Raw genomic sequence first — 18,438 nt, 5'->3', positions numbered from 1 at the left:
CACGTCTTCCTCTTTGCCCCCCGCGTGTACACAACCGCAGCTCCGCTACTCGGAAACAGCCGGCCCCTCTTTAATTTCTTTTTTGTACTTTAGACCAAAAGGTGAGAAAAAGAAAAGTTCCATGGCGGAAAGCGGGTCGAGCTCTTCTTCGAGCTTCTCGCCCGTCGCATAGAGCCATGGGTGTGAGGAAAATCCCGGACAGCACCTCGCCCGCAGACTCCCCACGCCGTCCCGGCCCCAAAAACCGCCTCCCGAGAGAAATCTCGAACCAACCTCTCCACCTCCTTCTCTTGTCCCTGTTCCCATTGGCCAAAATACCCCTCTTCGTCACTCTTCTTATCTCATACATACAAGGTTATCCCGGTCTATCGTGCCAATATTCTTTCACCGTGCCACCCCGTCACCTCCGACCCCCGGACACGTGCTCAGATTCTTTCGCTACCTTTTTCTCTTGATATTTTTCCCTTCCTCTCAGATCTGACTTCCCCCCTCTCCTCGTCGCCTCTTATAGTTTATAACGTTCATCCATCTTAGAAGTGAAGAGAAGATGACACACGCACACACAGAGAGAGCAGTTGCAATAAAGATTTAGAACGTTGCCAACCATTTGTTATCGCTAGGTAGGTATCTTAATGAGTCGCTTGTTCACTTCTCCCAGCAGCGTTTGCTTCCACTAGACCGAGATATTTAATCTTTTCTTGCAAACTTCCTCAGGGATTTGCTGCACCTGCCAGGACTTTGGATTTCCATTTTTATGCTGTGAGTTATTTCTTAGGCGCATCATTCTACCCGACTCGATCCCGTCTTCAGTTTTCCCTCCCTGTCTCACGACTCAATTGTTTTTTTTAAAACTATTGCTCGTTTTACGGAGTTTATATATATATAATTCCCATTGTTATGCTGTGACTTATTTCGTCGGTGCATCATTCTACCTGACTCGATTCCTTCTTCAGTTTTCCCTCCCTGTCTCCCGACTCAATTGTTTTTTTAAAAAAAACTATTGCTCGTTCTACGGAGTTTATATATATATATATATATATATATATATATATATATATATATATATATATATATATATATTTCCCATTCTTATGCTGTGAGTTATTTCCTCGGCGCATCATTCTACCTGACTCGATTCCTTCTTCAGTTTTCCCTTCATGTCTTACGACCAATCATTTTTTTAAAACTATTGCTCGTTTTACGGAGTTTATATATATACGCATACGTGAAAAACTAAGATGGCTTAGACACTTTCGTTTGGCCTAGTTTTCTTCGTTGCGGATATTCTTCATCTCCATCCTTCGCGTTTCGCGTGTAAGGTTGGTGTGGACGGAGATCGCAAAGCAAGGGGCTGGTTTCGTTCTTTAGGGAGCGACCCCCGCCTCGCATCACGACAATATACGGACACTTGGTCGTAGCGCTCGTTTTACGATTTCTAAACCCACGCCGCCCGTTATACCCTCATATATTCTTAAAATTACGACAATGACCCTACGAAGGAAAACTTTTTTGCTGAAGCGAGTTCTGCCGTCCATGTCGACAGGTTGTGTGTGATGGACGGCGGATTCAGTTTTCTGATAAAAAATTTTATGCGGCCGTTGAGGTGGGTTTCGAGGACATATGTGTGAAGTTGGCGATTGTGGCATTGTCGTGGTTTCTTTGGAAAATGTTAGCTATTTAAGGGATATGGGTTCGCGAGAGGGGGGGGGGGGGGGGGGGGAGGGGAAGGAAGACGAATCCCCCTAACTAGGTTTGGTTATTTCTTTGATTTCAGATCGACCTCAGACGCTTGGAGGCCCCTCAAATAAACAAAGAGAAAAAGGGAAGAGGACTCCCCGGCGGCGGCGGCGGCGGCGGCGGCGATCATGCCATGCACGGCGGCGGCGGCGGCGATCATCCACCGCGGGTCACCGGCGGCGTCGGCGGTGGCTAAGGAGCACCGCCGCAGCCGCCGGGACGGGATCCGGCGGTCGGGGTCCGGCACCGACCTCGTCGGGATGCGGCGGTCGCGGTCGGAGCCCCAGCTCCGGTGCTCCCTCAGCGCCCCCCGCCCCGCCACCGCCGCTTCCGCGCCGGCGAAGCTCAAGACTAGCCGCTCCGTCGGCCTGCTCTCCTTCATCCCCAACTCGATCCGATCGTTTCTGTTCGATTCGGAGGAGGCGCATGGGGGGACGAGATTGGTGGATCCGGATGAGAGCAGCGAGGAGGAGGTGGGATCGGAGACGGAGAAGCGATCGAACTGGGTGGAGAGGATCTGGGAGCTGAGAAACCACTGGTGGGATCGGAAGCCTAGAGAAGACGAGAAGGCCGCCGGCGACGGCGATGGCGAGGAGACCGAAGAGTTCTGCCGGGCGAGTTACGACTCGGGCGATGAAGGGGGAGCGGGGGAGGAGCGGAGCGAGTGGGATCGGGAGTCGTTCGCCCGGCTCTTGGCCCCGGTCCCGTGGACGGACGCCAAGCTCTTCTCCCAGTTGGCGTTTCTCTGTAACATTGCCTACGTGATACCTGAGATCAAGGTTAGTTTATTTCCTCCTCTCATCACATGATCATGATCTGATCAAATAGTTGGTTTCCTTTCTTTTTATGAGTTTAATTAATTAAATCATTATTTTTAATCTCATACAAAGAACCTGGAGGGGGATTTGTTAGTTCGCGAGAATATGTTGGCAAGCTACAGGGGGGGCGCGTTGGATTGAGTAGCCGTTGAGAACTTTGTATATTATCTCACGTCAAATTGTTCCGCTGTAGGCTTAGTTTGAGTTTACCTATGACTTCAAGCCCTTGTTTAAATAGGTCATGTATTCGTACTATTTATCCTACTTTTTTACTAGCATGTTGCTATCAACCACCCCTCAAATCACTTCTTGGCTCACCAAACTGATACGGCAATTAGAGATAAATTAGGACCTCGTCGTCTCCTCTATTGTCACGAATCAAATTGTTCAACGCTGGTCTTGGATTGAGTTTCTTCATCGTCAACATCAGACATTTATAGTCATAGAATTTGTTTTTGACTTCTAATATATATTTCATTAATACTTTCAACTCTTTGCCACCATCTTTGTTGTTATCATAGTACTACGATCAATCATCTATCAGAATGCCACTCAGCTCCAGGCGGATCTAGTGGTTGGGGATTGGCATGGTTCGCAGGCAGGTCGGTGGTGTTAATCGGGTCCAATTTTCCATTTAACCAATCACCAATTCCCATGTCAAACTGGTGAACTGAGAGATGAGAGATCATCTAGCAGATGATTTTTAATGTTTTTCTTTCTATCCGTATAATAAAAACAATAATTTTGTAGTAACCATTATTTATTGCTATAATAATCTACGAAAAATACAATGAATCTTGCCAATTGTATTAAGATTTATTCTTGTGATACAATGATCATCTAATAACATAGTAGCCAAAAAATAATTGTACTTCAATTTTTTTTTTTAATAATTTATCATTTAGTGTGAACTTTTGGGGTATATCCACCTTCTCAATTCCACGTGGCCATGGGTCTAATTGAGTTTTGCTTCTGTATATTTTTATTTCCTAAAATTGTTTCATTTTCTTTTAATCTCATCTCTTGAAAGGGCCAAACCTTTATATCTCATGACAACCGGTTCAACCTGCCTCTATAAGGCAAGCGCGAAAGGAGACGACGATGGCCTCTTTCCTTTCTTTTGCATCCTACACCACCTTGGTTGCGAGAGAGAGGATAAAAAAATATAAAATATATAAATAAATCTATTTTATCCTATCAGCTTAAGCTTTTGAGATAAATAGTGATTTCAACATTATATGATGAGATGGAACACAAATATCCCCCCTATTTTTTACTGAATAATTCATGGTATATCTGGTTACCAAAAAAAAACAATCCCAGCCGTCCACTCCAAAACTATAAATGGTTCTCATGAAAATATACTGAAACAGAACTCCAAGAATGTTCACTAAACAAGATCAAGATCTGAGCTCCTTTTTAAAAATGAAAATCCCTTCTGTTTTATCCCCCTCGCCTGCATGGCGTGGGATGGGCCTTTCAAATTGTCATCATCAGCTTCATCATCATTAATATTTCTGAAATCGTTATGCTGGGGGACTTGGGTCTTGGGAGAATTTACGTATAAAGTGGTTTTTTTAACGTAATTAATCTTATACTTTTCTAATTATAGGCAGAGGACCTGATGAAATACCATAATCTTCGGTACGTCACTTCCTCGTTGGAAAAGAAATCGGAGGCCGCAATCAAGGCCCGGCTCGAGAGCGACTCGACCCATCCTGCGCCTGAACCGACCGGTCCGTGCCGAAGATCCGGCCCCGGAACCCAGCTTCCGATCCGGCCCTCCGTGGCCTACGAGATCGCCGCGTCGGCCGCGTCCTACGTCCACTCCCGCGCCAAGGGCCTCCTGTCCCTCGGCCGGGAACCCAGGGTCACCAATCGCGGGGAGAGATTCGGCGAAGGGCCGGAGGAGGCGCTGTCGCCGAAGGGGACTCCGGGCCAGGAGGCACTCGGAGAAGGGCCGGCGGAGGAGCAGTCGCCGAAGGGGAGTCCCGGCCGAGTGTACAAGACCAATGTGGCCGCTTACGTGGCAAGGTCGACGATGACGGCGGTGGTGGCGGCGGAGGAGGAGGCGCGGCAGGAAGCGGCGGAGGATCTGCGGTCGCTCCATTCCTCGCCGTGCGAGTGGTTCGTATGCGACGATCCCAGTACCGGCACTCGCTGCTTCGTCATCCAGGTCGGTTAAATCCGACAATTGCCCTTGAACTTCTCATTTATTACATAGTTGCCCCTGTCGTTCCAAATTCTGCCACTAACTGTTCGACCAAATGGCAGGGTTCGGATTCGCTGGCTTCCTGGCAAGCCAACCTGTTCTTCGAACCCACCAAATTTGAGGTAAGCTCACCGTGAGTTTTCAACCGCACTTTTTTCTTCTCCTTTCCTTTTTTAATTTTTCTCAGTCCTTTGGTTAATCTTTACGTTTATCTTCTTTCTTTCTCTTTCTTTCACCTTTTTCCAGACACTTGTATATATTATATAATTACAATGGGTTTTAAATAACGACTGTTCTTTATAAATGGCTGTTGCATGGTGAAGGTCTCTCAACATAATGGCTATTGAAGGTCTTAATCTTCATAGCTTCCAATTTCATCAAAAAAAAAAAAAAAAGGAATCACATTTTTATGTCAACTCCGGAAAAAAATGTTCATATGAACAGTGATTTGGAAATAAAATTGTTAACCTTTTTTTTTTTCTTCACCATCCGTTGTTTTTCACTATGTCAGTATTTACGGTTATTATAACAATCAATATCTTATTATCAGCTCAGGCTAAATTGAGCAAATGATGGCCAATGCTTCTTTTATAATAATGAAGAAGAACGGTACAGTAGGGTCCATTATTAGACTCTTATGTCGTTATGTTTCGAAAGTTATCTAACTTGATCTGGGGTTGCATCTGAAAAGGAGACGGAGGTGCAGGTACATCGAGGGATCTATGAAGCGGCGAAGGGAATATACGAGCAGTTCATGCCAGAGATCGAGGAGCACCTGGAGCGTTGGGGTGACAGGGCAAAGCTTCGATTCACGGGGCATTCTCTCGGAGGGAGCCTCTCGCTCCTCGTCCACCTCATGCTCCTGTCTCGGGGCTTCGTCAAGCCCTCCACCCTCCTCCCCGTCGTGACCTTCGGCGCCCCGTCCGTGTTCTGCCGGGGGAAGCGGGTGTTGCAAGCGCTGGGGCTGGGCGAGGGGGAGGTGCGCTCGGTAATGATGCACCGGGACATCGTGCCCCGAGCCTTTTCTTGTGGCTACCCAAACCACGTCGCCCAGGTCCTGAAGCGCCTTAACAAAGCATTCCAGTCTCACCCTTGTCTCAATAACGAGGTGAGTCCTCTTTCTAGCTCTCATTTCAATGATTCATGGGTCTCAATCTGAATCCTGTCGTGGCTCTTATGTTAATGGTCCAACAATAATGGATTAACTCGCCATTTCTGGAGCTGGGTCCTGCATATATTTTACCCGTTTATTATTTTCAAAGGGTGCAATTTGAATTAATTAGTTCAGATTAGAATTCGATCTAGCACCAAAATTTTCAACCCAAATGCAATGAAACTAGGGTTAGGTTAGATTAGTTGGGTTGGCTTGGTCCAAAAGGGGTAGTATTGGCAAAATCTGACCCTTATCGGACATCCCATGCAAACCCACCATAAGTTAATGGGTTTGAATAGGTAATTGGGTTGATTTAGTCGACCCAGTATCAGTCAAATTATATCTCGGTGGGTTTAAATTCAGCCTCTAGATCTGTGAAACACATGGGGTTAACCAAATTGGCTCCTGGAACTAACACGGTTAATAGTTTCTAGTTTTTTAGTATGATTCTATTCACTTGTGAAAGGTTATATTGAGTGATGGATAGGATGTTCCATGAAGTTTTAGAATATGGGATGGTATTTTAGCTAATTTTACCCTTAATTAGTTCATGACCGTCATGTATCCTGATTTTTTAAAATTTTATAATTATAATGATATATTTGAAGTTCAATTATTTTATTGTTTGTTGTCTTAGAATACCATTTTTGCTTTATTTTTTACTTGTATGTATACTTAACAGGAGTGAAGATTTAAATGGGTCAATGTGTGCAGGTCTGAGTTGTATAAAACAAATGAGTTGGGTAAGGATTTATGCTTTCTAACCCAATTATACATGAATTGGGTATGGGTTTAGAGTTTTTTTTTAATATGAACAAGATTTGAACCAATGAAACCTAACCTAACCTAACCAACTCGGGTGCCACCCAAGTTGCCACCCGAGTGCAACTTGTGTTGTGCTTGATCCAAACCCACCTGCATGATTGGGTTGAACCTCAACTCAACCCAACCCAATATATAAATCAATAATTATTCAAATATATATATATATATATATATATATATATATATATATATATATATATTTCATATAGGCAAATTATCTTTTTATATGAATATATATTTGTATTTTTGAAATTTTGGGATGAGTGAGATCTCAATTCAACAAATATTAGTTCAATTAAAATATCGCAAAACCCAATTTAACCGAATAAATATAGCAAAACCCAACTAACACAACCCAACTTGAATTTAGCTTATAATAGCATTGTTTTATCAAATCATTGATTCTGTTTGGACAAAGATCTTGTCGGTATGATATATTTTTTGTAGGGCATCTTATTAAGAAAATAAAAACAAGGGCGGTTGAAGAAAATGGGATGACAGAGGAGCAGCTAGGTTTAAGGGATACGATAAATCACCTCTTAAAAGTGATCCTTTAACCCTAAAGGCTAGGCATCAGTTGGTCCATTTAACAACTTGGATCTCTTTCAAAACTGGCGCTTCACCGCAATTTCTATAGAGGTGCCCCGTTAGATGTTAAGACCTTCCGTAGGGATGAAAGTGGATTGAATAATATCCGTCCGGATTCATTTTTGTATCCGAATCTATTCGGATATTGGTAGAAATTTGAGTATATAATCATATCCATATCTATCAAAGAAAAATGGATATGGATATGATAGACAACTATCCAAATATCCGATTTCATTTGTAACCCTATTTAATTTTATATGACACTCATGAACTTTTAAGAAAAATAAATGGTCATATTAACATGCTATTAACTTGATTTATTATCTACTTAATAATATCTTTGATTCTATTGTTATAAAGTTTAACTATTCCATTTATATTTGTATTTATATCTACACTTTTGATTTGTATTCGTATCCATTTAAAACAAATATGAATATAAATTTTTATTTTTACATTCGACTAACATCCGCATTAATATTTATATTTATCAAATAAAATAAATATGGATATCGGTATGCTAGTATCTGATCCGATTATAACCCTAATCTTCTGGCATCCAAAGACATGACCTTGATTTGGGTTTATCCGCAGCCCAACCCAGATGAATTATATAATTGAGATAACCTGATGTGGAACTACAGCTTAGCATGATTTTGCCTTTTCCTTGGTTCAGAAAGTCCTATATTCTCCACTGGGCCAGACGTACATCCTTCAACCCGACGACAAAACCTCCCCTCCCCACCCTCTCCTACCCCCAGGAGCAGCTCTCTACATCTTGGACGGAAAGAACGCAGCCGAAGGGGGCGCATCGACGAAAGCGACGGCGGCCGGCGCCCTTAGAGCCTTCCTCAACTCTCCGCATCCCCTGGAGACGCTGAGCGACCCGGCGGCCTACGGCTCCGACGGCACCATCCTCCGCGACCACGACTCCAGCAACTACCTTAAGGCCATGAGCGGGCTGGTCCGGCAGCACACCAAGTCAGTGGTCTGGCGGACGCGGCGGCAGCGTTTCCACCAATTGTGGCCCCTCCTCACCCACCATGATCCGAGAATGGAGAAACCGGGCCTGCTCACTCAGGAGGTGCTCTGAGGACTAGACTGGATCTCTTCGTCGTTTCCCATTGTGAAAAGTAGTAGATTTGGATCCTTTAGTTTTGTACATGGAAGCAGTCTTTTTCTTTTTGTCCTTTCCGTCGTGTTCTATCAATGTACGATGGATTCGTACGGGCGCCTTTAAAATTTAGTTTCTTGTCAACATGTTAACCTAAGGGACTATTAGCATCGATTTCAGGCGCAAGAAAATTCTAGCATCAAACAATAACTCAAGTGGGTGCAATTGTCGCGAGTCTGGACCGGTTTTTGGTTGGCACAAGTTAAGATTTGTAACATCTTCGAACTTGGAAACCTCCGCAAATAGCACTGCTATGGCACCAAGTCAGACAAGGTTCGGACAACATTTAGGGACCAGATCAGACAAATGATGAGCCTAGAGGCCGGCCTGGCCATAGCCGGCCAAAAGAACCAAAGGCAAACAAGCGTGTGCACAAGCCGTGACTAGTGCTTGTGCACAGAATCGTCACCAATAGCGGTGCGCAGGACCAGCTCGCACACCAGATTTCACCCCATCAGCCCATCGAGCGCTAGGTCGCACAAAACCGTCTACGCGCATGCAGTATCGTGCGCCAGGTCGCGCACAAAGGCGGATCACACCAGCCAGACAAGGAAATGACCGAGCATGCAACCCATAAGCTTCTATGCGCCCGCCCAACTGCACGAGCCAGCCAAACAAGGAAACGGCCAAGCGCGCAACCTACAAGCTTCTGTGCGCTCGTCTAGCTGTGCGTGTCCTTGCGCGAGCTCTTATCCGAGTGCGCAACCCACAAGCTTCTGTGCGCCCGCCTAGCCGCACGCGCCAGCCAAACAAGGCAACGGCCGAGCGCACAACCCACGAGCTTCTGTGCGCCCGTCCAGCCGCGTGCGCGCAAGGGCGCGCGCTCTTGTCCAATCTGCGGGCCAGTGGCCAGCGCGTCTGCGCTTGCGGGCCTGGCATGCTTTGGTCAAGCATGGCAAGGATATCTGTGCGATAGCAGTGCACAGGCCACGACAACAACTTTCCCAACCATCCCAACAGGGCATTCCTTCCCTACTACCCTAATGGGGCATCTGGCCAAAGCTCCCTCCGAGGGTTCCAAAGTACTGAGGAGCACTGCAAACGGGGCAATTCCAACGGGGCATCCGGCCAAAGCTCACCCTGAGGGTTCCAAAGTACCAAGAAGCATTGCAAATGTGGCAACAGCAGCTCATGGCAGCAGCTTTCCCTACTACCCCAGCAAGGCATTCGGCCAAAACCCACTCCGAGGGTTCCAGGGTACCGAGGAGCATTGCAAACGAGGCCAGCCCGTATGCGCGTCCCGGGTGGACCGAAGGTGCATCTCAGCCGTCTGTGCGCGCGTCAGGCCACGCGTGCTTGGCAATTTTGCTCGTATGCGCAGTTTTCCCTCAAGCCGGAATGCGCCCGTGTGCCCAACCTTGCCAACTGCGGCCAACCGCAGCCAACCGCGGCCAACCACAGCCAAACCAATACAACCACAGCCAACCGCAGCCATGGGTGCCTAGCAACTGCATCGAGCCTTACAACCTATAAATAGTCTTGAGGGGCTATAGTGTGGGGCATTCCAAAGCGTCAAGTAATCAGTGTAAAATCCTCTTGTGAGGGTTGGCCTTAGGGCTTGGGCTAGGGAGAGCCACATCAAGTTCTCACTAGATTGGGCTAGTAAGAAGATTTCCTCCTCTGCTAGATTAGACTATTAGGGGTTCCCTCCGAATACTTAGTGGATTGGGCTAGTGCGGGTGGCTTGTTATGCCCCACTAGATTTAGTTGTCTACATTTGTACTTTGTTCATTTGCATTCAAGTTAAATCAAAAGCCACTTTGCTTTCATTTTTCATTCGTCTGAGTGAATGATCCAACCAAACCGAGCGTAGGAATTTGTTGTCACTTCCAATTCCAATGAGCAAAACCTTGGTGCTACCTTCCAATCGGTCCACGACAGCATTGCAACCCGGCATGAAGCCAAGAAGCAATGGTGTGGGGCTTAGTCGTGAGGCCCCATCATTATTCGTGCTTCATTGAGATAAATATCTCAAAAGGTAATGCTGTACTTGAACTTTCTTTTATCAAGGCAACATCTTTAAATTTCTTCCTTGAAAAGATGGAGTCCAGAGAGAACTCAAACACCCACCAGCAGCGGATCGAGGCCTTGGAAGGCCACTCAGTGTAGCTTGGCAGGGCATTGGAAACCCTATCCAATACCTTAGCCGAGATAAGAAGAGTAGAGATGAGAAGGGAGACTAGTGCAAACTTAGAGAGGTTAGAAAGAAGAATGGAAGAGAGAGTGAGAGAAAAAAATCCAAGGAAGAGGCCTTGGTCGCATGGCTCAAGGCAGGGCCAGACAAGAGAAGAGAGAGAGAGTGAAGGAGGCAGTGGGTCGGCAAACGATCAATGGGACTATGGCACGAGAGAAAACAGGAGACTGAGAAGTAGAGTTGAAGGACCTGGAGTAGTGTTGGAGAGATGGGTCGAAGAAAATCAAGAGGGTGTGAGGCAAGAAGAGTATTACGGGGAGAAAATCATGGCCGAAGAAGAACCCTTCCATGCTCAAAGGCCTTATGGCCGGAGAGAGCACATGGTGAGGAGGAGAGGAGTACGGAATGAAGGCCTTGGTGACGGGGGTCCTTGTCCTAGAGAGCGAGGGTTTAGGAAACCCAAAATTGATTTTCCAAGGTTCAGCAGGGGAGACCCGTATGAGCGGTTAGATTAAGCGGATCAGTACTTTAATGTATATGAAATGCCAAGAACTGATCGAGTAACCTTTGCAAGCTTCCACTTAGAAGGTAGGGCAAACTGATAGTGGAGTTAGATCCGAGCCCTGTATGACAAGGAAGAAAGGAGAATAGGTTGGACAACCTTTGTAGATGAATTCATAACACGATGGGGACCTTCCTCCATTGTCAATCATCACGGTCAACTTGCCAAACTCAAACAAGAGGGCAAGGTCCAAGGCTACATCGATAAGTTCCGGTAGCTGCAAATAATGGTCAGCGAATAGTCTGAGGAAGCCTTGCTTGGGACTTTTATTGACGATCTCAAACCATGGCTGGCCAAAGAGATAAAGGTCAAGCAGCTAGCTAGGCTGTAGGAGGCAATGCGCATGGCAGAGATCTTTGATCGAAGCTATAAATCAGAGCAGTGAATGACCAAGGATGGAGCAGACAACAAGTTCACTAAATTCTAACCAACCAAGGCAAATTTCAGAGGAAAAGAGGCCACTACATCCAGTAGCAAGCAATAGCTAGTCAAGAAGCTCACCTAAGAGGAGCTTCAAGACCGCATAAAGTGTGACCTCTATTTCAAATGGGGACAAATGGAGCCGTGAGCATCACTGCAAGTCTGGCCAGGCATATCTGCTGGACGTGGGCAGTGAGGAGGAAACTGAAAATGCCGTAGATACAGATGATAGCATCAGCAGCCTATAACCTACAGAAGTAACCAAGGAGACCAAAGAGAGAGATGAAGTCGAGTTATCCCTACACGCATTGTCAGGAGTGCAGCAGCCTTCAACTATGAGGCTCATGGCATGGATCGGCAAGCACGAGGTATCATTATTAGTTGACAATGGATCTTCTCATAACTTTATAAATTCTGGAATACTAAAAAGAGTAGGCTTGAAAAGAGAAGCCATGGTGCCGTTTGATGTAAAAGTGGCAAGCAGCGAAAGTTCACATGCGAGTAGATTGTCAAGGAAGTCCGACTGAATGTACAAGGGGTCCGAATCAAAGCAGACCTACATGTGCTTTAACTTGTTGGGCTAGATGTAGTCCTTGGTAATACATGGCTACAGAGTTTGGGCAAAGTAGTCACTGACTACAACTCTATGACCATGGAGTTCAAGATCGGGAGACAAAAGAAGCGGTGGACAGCAACTTGTAGCAAAGAGGTGCGGCCTTGCGAGGCCAATGTGCTGGAGCGATGGTGCTGAGGTGGAGCTAACTTCTTCGCTATATTGTTGACCAGCCACGACCAAGAGGACAACTCTTGACCACAGTTGGGCATGGAGTTGGAGGCACTACCTTTGCAAGTTCAGCGCCTACTGGAGGCACATCGGGGTGTCCTGGAGGAACCCACATCCTTACCACCAAAGTGGACCTTCGACCACCCCATTAGGTTGAAGGATGAATCCAAGCCCATCAACGTTCCACCATACCGGTACGCACATTACCAAAAGAATAAAATTGAAAAGCAGGTGGACACTATGTTGAAACAAGAGCTAATCCGCCAAAGTTCAAGTCTCTTTTCTTCACCAGTCCTTTTGGTGAGGAAGAAAGATAGACTGTGGCACTTCTGCACCGACTACAGGGCCTTAAACAAGGCCACTATCATGGATCGATTCTCTATCTCGACCGTGGACGAAATGCTTGATGAATTACCCGGAGCAAAGTATTTCACATGGTTGGATCTAAGGGACGGTTACCATTAAATACGGATGTATAAGACAACCTTCCATACTACTTGGGGCACTAAGAATACTTAGTCATGCCGTTCAGCATGTGCAATGCACCGTCAACTTTCCAAGCGGCTATGAAGGAAGTGCTCTGACCATATTTACGAAGGTTCGTAATAGTTTTCTTCGATGATATTTTGGTTTATTCTAAAACCATGGACGAGCACTTGCAGCACCTGAATCGAGTCCTACAAATCTTGGAAGAGTATCACTTTCATATCAAGCCTTCCAAGTGTGCTTTCATTCAAGAAGAATTAGAGTACCTCGGGCACATTGTCTTTAGAGATGATGTGTAAGTTGATCAAAGGAAGATCAAGGCTATGACTGACTGGCCTCTATCGAAGGACATCTCAGCCTTAAGGGGATTCCTTGGGCTAACTGGATACTACCGGTGGTTCATGCAGCACTATGGGTTGATTACAAAGCCACCAATCAACATGTTAAAGAAGGGTGAATTCCAATGGTCCAATGCAGCAAGAGAGGCTTTCGACAACCTTAAGAGGGCCATGACGTAGACCCCGGTGCTGGCCCTGCCAGACTTCAGCAAAATTTTTGAAGTATATACCTACGCAAGCAGCGAAAATACTGGGGCTGTTCTTGTGTAGGAGAAGAGATCGTTGTTCTACATCTCCAAGGCTTTGGGGCCAAGGAAGAGGGCTTGGAGTACCTATACAAGGGAGCTACTGGAATAGTTCACGCGGTGAAGGCATGGAGGCCCTACCTCTTAGGGAGACGCTTTACCATCATCACAGACTAGCAGGCATTGCGGCATCTCCTACACCAAAATATCGTAACACCTGAGTAGGAAAAGTTCCTTATCAAACTGCTGGGATTTGAGTACGATATAGTATACCAGCCGGACAAAGAGAACAAGGTTGTAGATGCCCTATTCCGAAAAGAAAACAACCAAGTTCTATAGGTCGCAGAAGAAGATGGACAGTAGACTTGTGCTACTATCAGCAAAGCAGATTGGCGGATTTGGGACCAGATCCGCTAAGCCACTAAGTTGGATGCTCGAGCCCAAGAGATCCTGGAGAAAATTGAAGCATCTTCGGGTGGTGCGGCCAACTTCAAGCTAAGGGACGGACTGATCTATTAGAAAGGTAACATTTATGTTCCTGACGTTCCCAATCTGAGAAGGAGCATCTTAGACCACTTCCATAACAGTAGGGAAGGGGGTCATTTAGGCTGGCTTCGCAACTATTTGCGTGTGAAGCATTTTTTCTTTTGGAAAGGACTGAAGCAATAGGTCAAAACTTTGGTGGCTGAATGTGACACATGCCAAAAGATCAAATATAACCCAAAAGCACCTCCGGGACTGTTGCAGCCACTTCCCGTACCGAGCCTTATATGGGAGGATTTGTCCATGAACTTCGTAGACGGATTGCTAGCAAGCAATGGCTACAATGTGATCATGGTGGTCGTGGATCGGCTAAGTAAGTATGCACATTTTATTTCCCTCAAACATTCTTACACAGCCAAATCCGCAGCCAAAGCATTTGTGGAAATGGTGGTATGGCTACATGGAGTGCCGAGGAGCATCCTCATGGACCGGGACAAAATCTTCATGAGTACCTTTTAAAAGGAACTGTTCATGCTGCAAGTAAGGCTACAAATAGGTCGGGTCGACCCGCGACCCGACCCGAATTTTAGGACCTGCGGGGCTGGGTCGGATCCTAAATTTGGACCTGTTCTCTTTTTCGGGTCGGGTTGGGTCCACCCAATCTCGACCCGGGACCCGAACCCGATCCGACCCGACCCATTTTTTTTGGGTCAGTTTTTTTTAGACACACAGGCCGGCAGGTCCACGGGCCGCAGCGGCAGGCCCGCAGCCCGCAAGGAAATGGGTGATATATAAATCTTTCGCTTCCTCCCTTTTTTGCTCCCGTGCGGCTGTGCCCCAGATCTTGAGCTGCGGTGAAGGATCCTTTAGAGAAGAGTAGACCGCTTTTGTGCCCGGTGCCCTAGATCTTCCGACTTTTGGCTCCCCATTCTGCGGATCTCCCTCTCTCCATCCTTCGGCGTCCCAAGGTATGTCCCTCCATAATTTTTTTTAGCATAGGCCGGGAGGAGGTTCCGGCGAGGGGGGCTTATCTTGTAATAGGGCAACGACGCCGGACTTGAGGGAGAGGGAGAGGGAGAGGTGGGGGTCGTCGGGGATAGTCGGGAGATTTGGAGGAGGGTCGTGTCACACTTGAGGAGCATCATTTGGGCCACACTTGGGAAAAATCCAGTCGTCTGGGAAGTAGGGGGATGATTGTTTATTTATTTAGGAAGTTGTTTAATTTTTTTGTGTTTGCTTTTTTTTTCTCTTTATGCTTGCTAGTTGTTCGCTTTTGTTTCTGTGGGGAAGTTCTAAAATAAACACCCTTGTTTGTTTAAAGAATCATGTCAAAAGAGTTTAAGAGAAAAGGCTGGACGATTAATAACTTGCTTTGTTGAGTCTATCTTTAAGACTAACCTCTACTCGAAATTCTTGAAAGAGTAGGATCACATCATCCATGAAGGATAGTTATTGTTAAAGCTTAGAGTCTCGAGTCTCAACTTTATGCTTTCTTTTCTAGATGGTAAAACGAAAATTTAGATTAATTCATAAAGAGCACGTAATCACAACTCTGTAAAAAATTTGGGAGAAGTTCTTGAAAGTTTCAGATTTTAGAAACTTAAACGAGGCATGTATATAGTTGTGATTACATCTGGTATTATATAGCTGTGATTGTGTCTTAATATGTGATTGTGACGTTTTAAGTATTTCATTTTGTTCTTTTTTACTAAAATGTTTGTTTCTCAGAAAATCTAGAGAACTTGTCATTGGATACATTTTCCTTGAATTTTTGTCTTTATATAAATTTGAAGTATTTGTTACTTATTCAGTTATTTGTCATAGGTATACATCGTTATTAAGCCGTTAATTGTTCTCATTCCATAAATTTGCATTTTATGCTCATACATCTTTATTGAATTCTATGCAAAATAGGTTAATATTTACAATAGATAGCAATGAAAACATGGCTAAAGTTTCAAGTGTACTTCGTTGGAGAAGTTCTCAAGCTATAGAGCCTTCTAATACAAATAGCTCTAAAGCGAACAAAAAAAGAAGGTCGGAGATATGAAATCATTATTGTGAAGTAGAAAACCAAAAAGACAAGGCTAGATGCAATTATTGTCATTTTATTTTTTCAGCTGATCCTAAAAATGGGACAAGTCATCTTCACAAACATACAAATATTTGTAAGACAAAAAAATATCATGATAAGAAACAAAAAATATCAATAGGCATTGTGACTTCAGAAGATGGTGTTCCATTGAACGAGTTAGTTTCCTATTCATTTGATCAGGAAAGAAGTCGTGAGGACCTTGCAAGGATGGTAATTCTATAAGAGATGCCATTTACAACAGTTGACATCCAGCCTTTCAGATGATTATTAGAAATTTTAGAACAGAATTTCATATTTTTTCAAGGACAACATTGTCTTCTGATTGCTTTAAAATTTATGAAAAGGAAAAATGAAGACTTGAAGATTTGTTCAAGATGAACTGTGGCAGAATCAGCTTAACATCGGACATGTGGACATCAAATCAGACATTGAGATGCATGTGTCTCATTGCATATTACATCACTAATGATTGGAAACTGAAGAAGCATATTATCAATTTTAAGTTGGTTCCTTCACCACATATGGGCTTAGTCATTAGTGATGCTATAGCTAATTGTATTTTATCTTGAAATATTGAGAAAATGTTGGATTCAATCACTCTTGATAATTTGTCAGCAAATACAGTTGTAGCAACAGAACTTCAAAAATAATTTAGAAAATATTTACTTTTGGATGGTAAATTATTTCATGTGCGTTGTTGTGCACATTTTCTTAATTTGATTGTGAAGAATGGGTTGAAAGTAGTGGAGGGTGCTATTTATAGGATCCGCGAGGCTGTTAAATATATAAAATCATCTCAAGGAAGGTTGGAATTGTTTATGGGAATTGTGAAACAATTCAAGATGAATGGTGAGAAAAGGATATGCATAGATGTACCTACTCGTTGGAATTTTTCATGTTAAATGTGCTATACAATTCAAGGATGTATTTATGTGACTTGTGGCCCAGGATCCTAATTTTGAAGATGCGCCAACTAAGGAAGATTGGTCTCAAGGCATCATTATTTGTAACTTCTTAAAGGTTTTTCATCCTATAACTGAAGTTTTTTCGCAAACAAAAAAATCCAACTGCAAATTTGTATTTCTATGAAATTTGGAGAATTAATATGATCTTGATTGAAGAATCTAGGAGTTCAAATGCAGTTGTGATGATGATGGCTTTAAAGATGCAAGAAAAATTTGACAAGTTCAATTTCTACAACATTTATAAATTTTATCATGTACCAATTGTACTAGTGCTTTAAAACTTTGAGATTTTTAATTTTGTACTTTTTTCATTTGTAGATGTTCCACCTCCTTATACAAAATATAAGGTTGAAGATTACGAAACTATTGTTATTATTAATACCGATGATTAGCTTATGCTAATAAGTAGTAACAATCATCTTCATTATTATGTTTACATTTGAATTCTCTGATTTGCATCCATGTCTTCTTATAATTCAACTGGTGTGGGTTCAAGATAAAGTAGGTTTCTTTATAAAGCACAACCCATCCTTTGAATGTTATTTTATTATGTGGAGCCATGTTTCTTTATAAAGCAGGTTCAGGATAAAGAAAGGCATATGAGAAATTTATGATTCCATGTGTTCAAGTCAAAAGGATGTATACATTGCATGACAACCTGTTTACATAATCAGCAAAGACAACACATCACACCCTGCTACCAACCTGTTTGCATGAAACTTCGAAGCTCCTGCACAAACATAAAAGTGTACTCATTGATGCTTAAACTTTATAATTTTATAGTATAATGATCGTAAACTAATGTTGCTTCTTTGCTTTATGCAGGATGCTGGTAATCGATCTTAACTGATGTTCTTGATTGTTTTTGCCGAGCGGATGATCATTTAGCTGTGGTCGAATGGATGGAGAAAATTATGGTTCATTATGCATGTTCTTAGTTATGTAATTCTAAAATTCACTGAACATGATGTTGATGCTGTGATGCATCCTTTTGGATTGTCATATTGAGTAGAATTTTGTTGTGATGTTGTAAATTGTAATGCTGTGATGCTAATACTATGATCGTTTGTTTGGATTGTCATATGGGGTTGAATTTTGCTTTGAAAAATCCTGTAAGAAGAAATATATCCTGGCATCTCAAGAGATGAAGTTAATTTTGTAATGCGGGAAGATGAAACCAGGTTTGATTATTTATGAATAGCAATTGCAACAGTGTTCACCTGTTCAAATGTTTATGTTTTAGATGGAAAGTTAAACCTGTTCAAATGTTTTAGATGCAGGAACCTGTAGTCTAAATGTTGGGCAAGTTGATTTTGTTTTAATCTGTGTATTTTATGCTCAATGTGAGGTATAATAATATTTCTATCTCTTTAATCAGTGGAAAGATGATCGCATTGATGCTTGGGACCCAGACTC

At 43.8% G+C, this 18,438-nt stretch overlaps 1 protein-coding gene across 2 annotated transcripts; it reads left to right on the top strand.

Annotated features, from left to right (window-relative positions):
* The first annotated feature begins 1,719 nt into the window (after positions 1-1,719).
* LOC103698231 (phospholipase A1 PLIP1, chloroplastic) lies at positions 1,720-18,198 on the top strand. 2 transcript variants are annotated; one of them, XM_039117505.3, is made up of 5 exons: positions 1,720-2,516; positions 4,168-4,731; positions 4,830-4,889; positions 5,459-5,875; positions 17,848-18,198. In XM_039117505.3, exons 1-5 carry the CDS (start codon positions 1,866-1,868, stop codon positions 17,866-17,868), a joined length of 1,713 nt encoding a protein of 570 aa, XP_038973433.3. In that variant the 5' UTR covers positions 1,720-1,865; the 3' UTR covers positions 17,869-18,198. The 2 variants fall into 2 exon arrangements, with proteins under 2 accessions (XP_038973433.3, XP_008778442.4); XM_008780220.6 differs by lacking the exon at positions 17,848-18,198 and adding an exon at positions 8,013-8,711.
* The last annotated feature ends 240 nt before the right edge of the window (positions 18,199-18,438 follow it).

Source organism: Phoenix dactylifera, chromosome 1, assembly GCF_051530095.1.
Source record: "Phoenix dactylifera cultivar Ajwa chromosome 1, Ajwa_hap1_PhDact_Kaust_v1.1, whole genome shotgun sequence".
Lineage (NCBI taxonomy): Eukaryota > Viridiplantae > Streptophyta > Magnoliopsida > Arecales > Arecaceae > Phoenix > Phoenix dactylifera.
The sequence above is the reverse complement of the archived record's forward strand: the minus strand, read 5'-3'. Positions and strand labels throughout refer to the sequence as shown.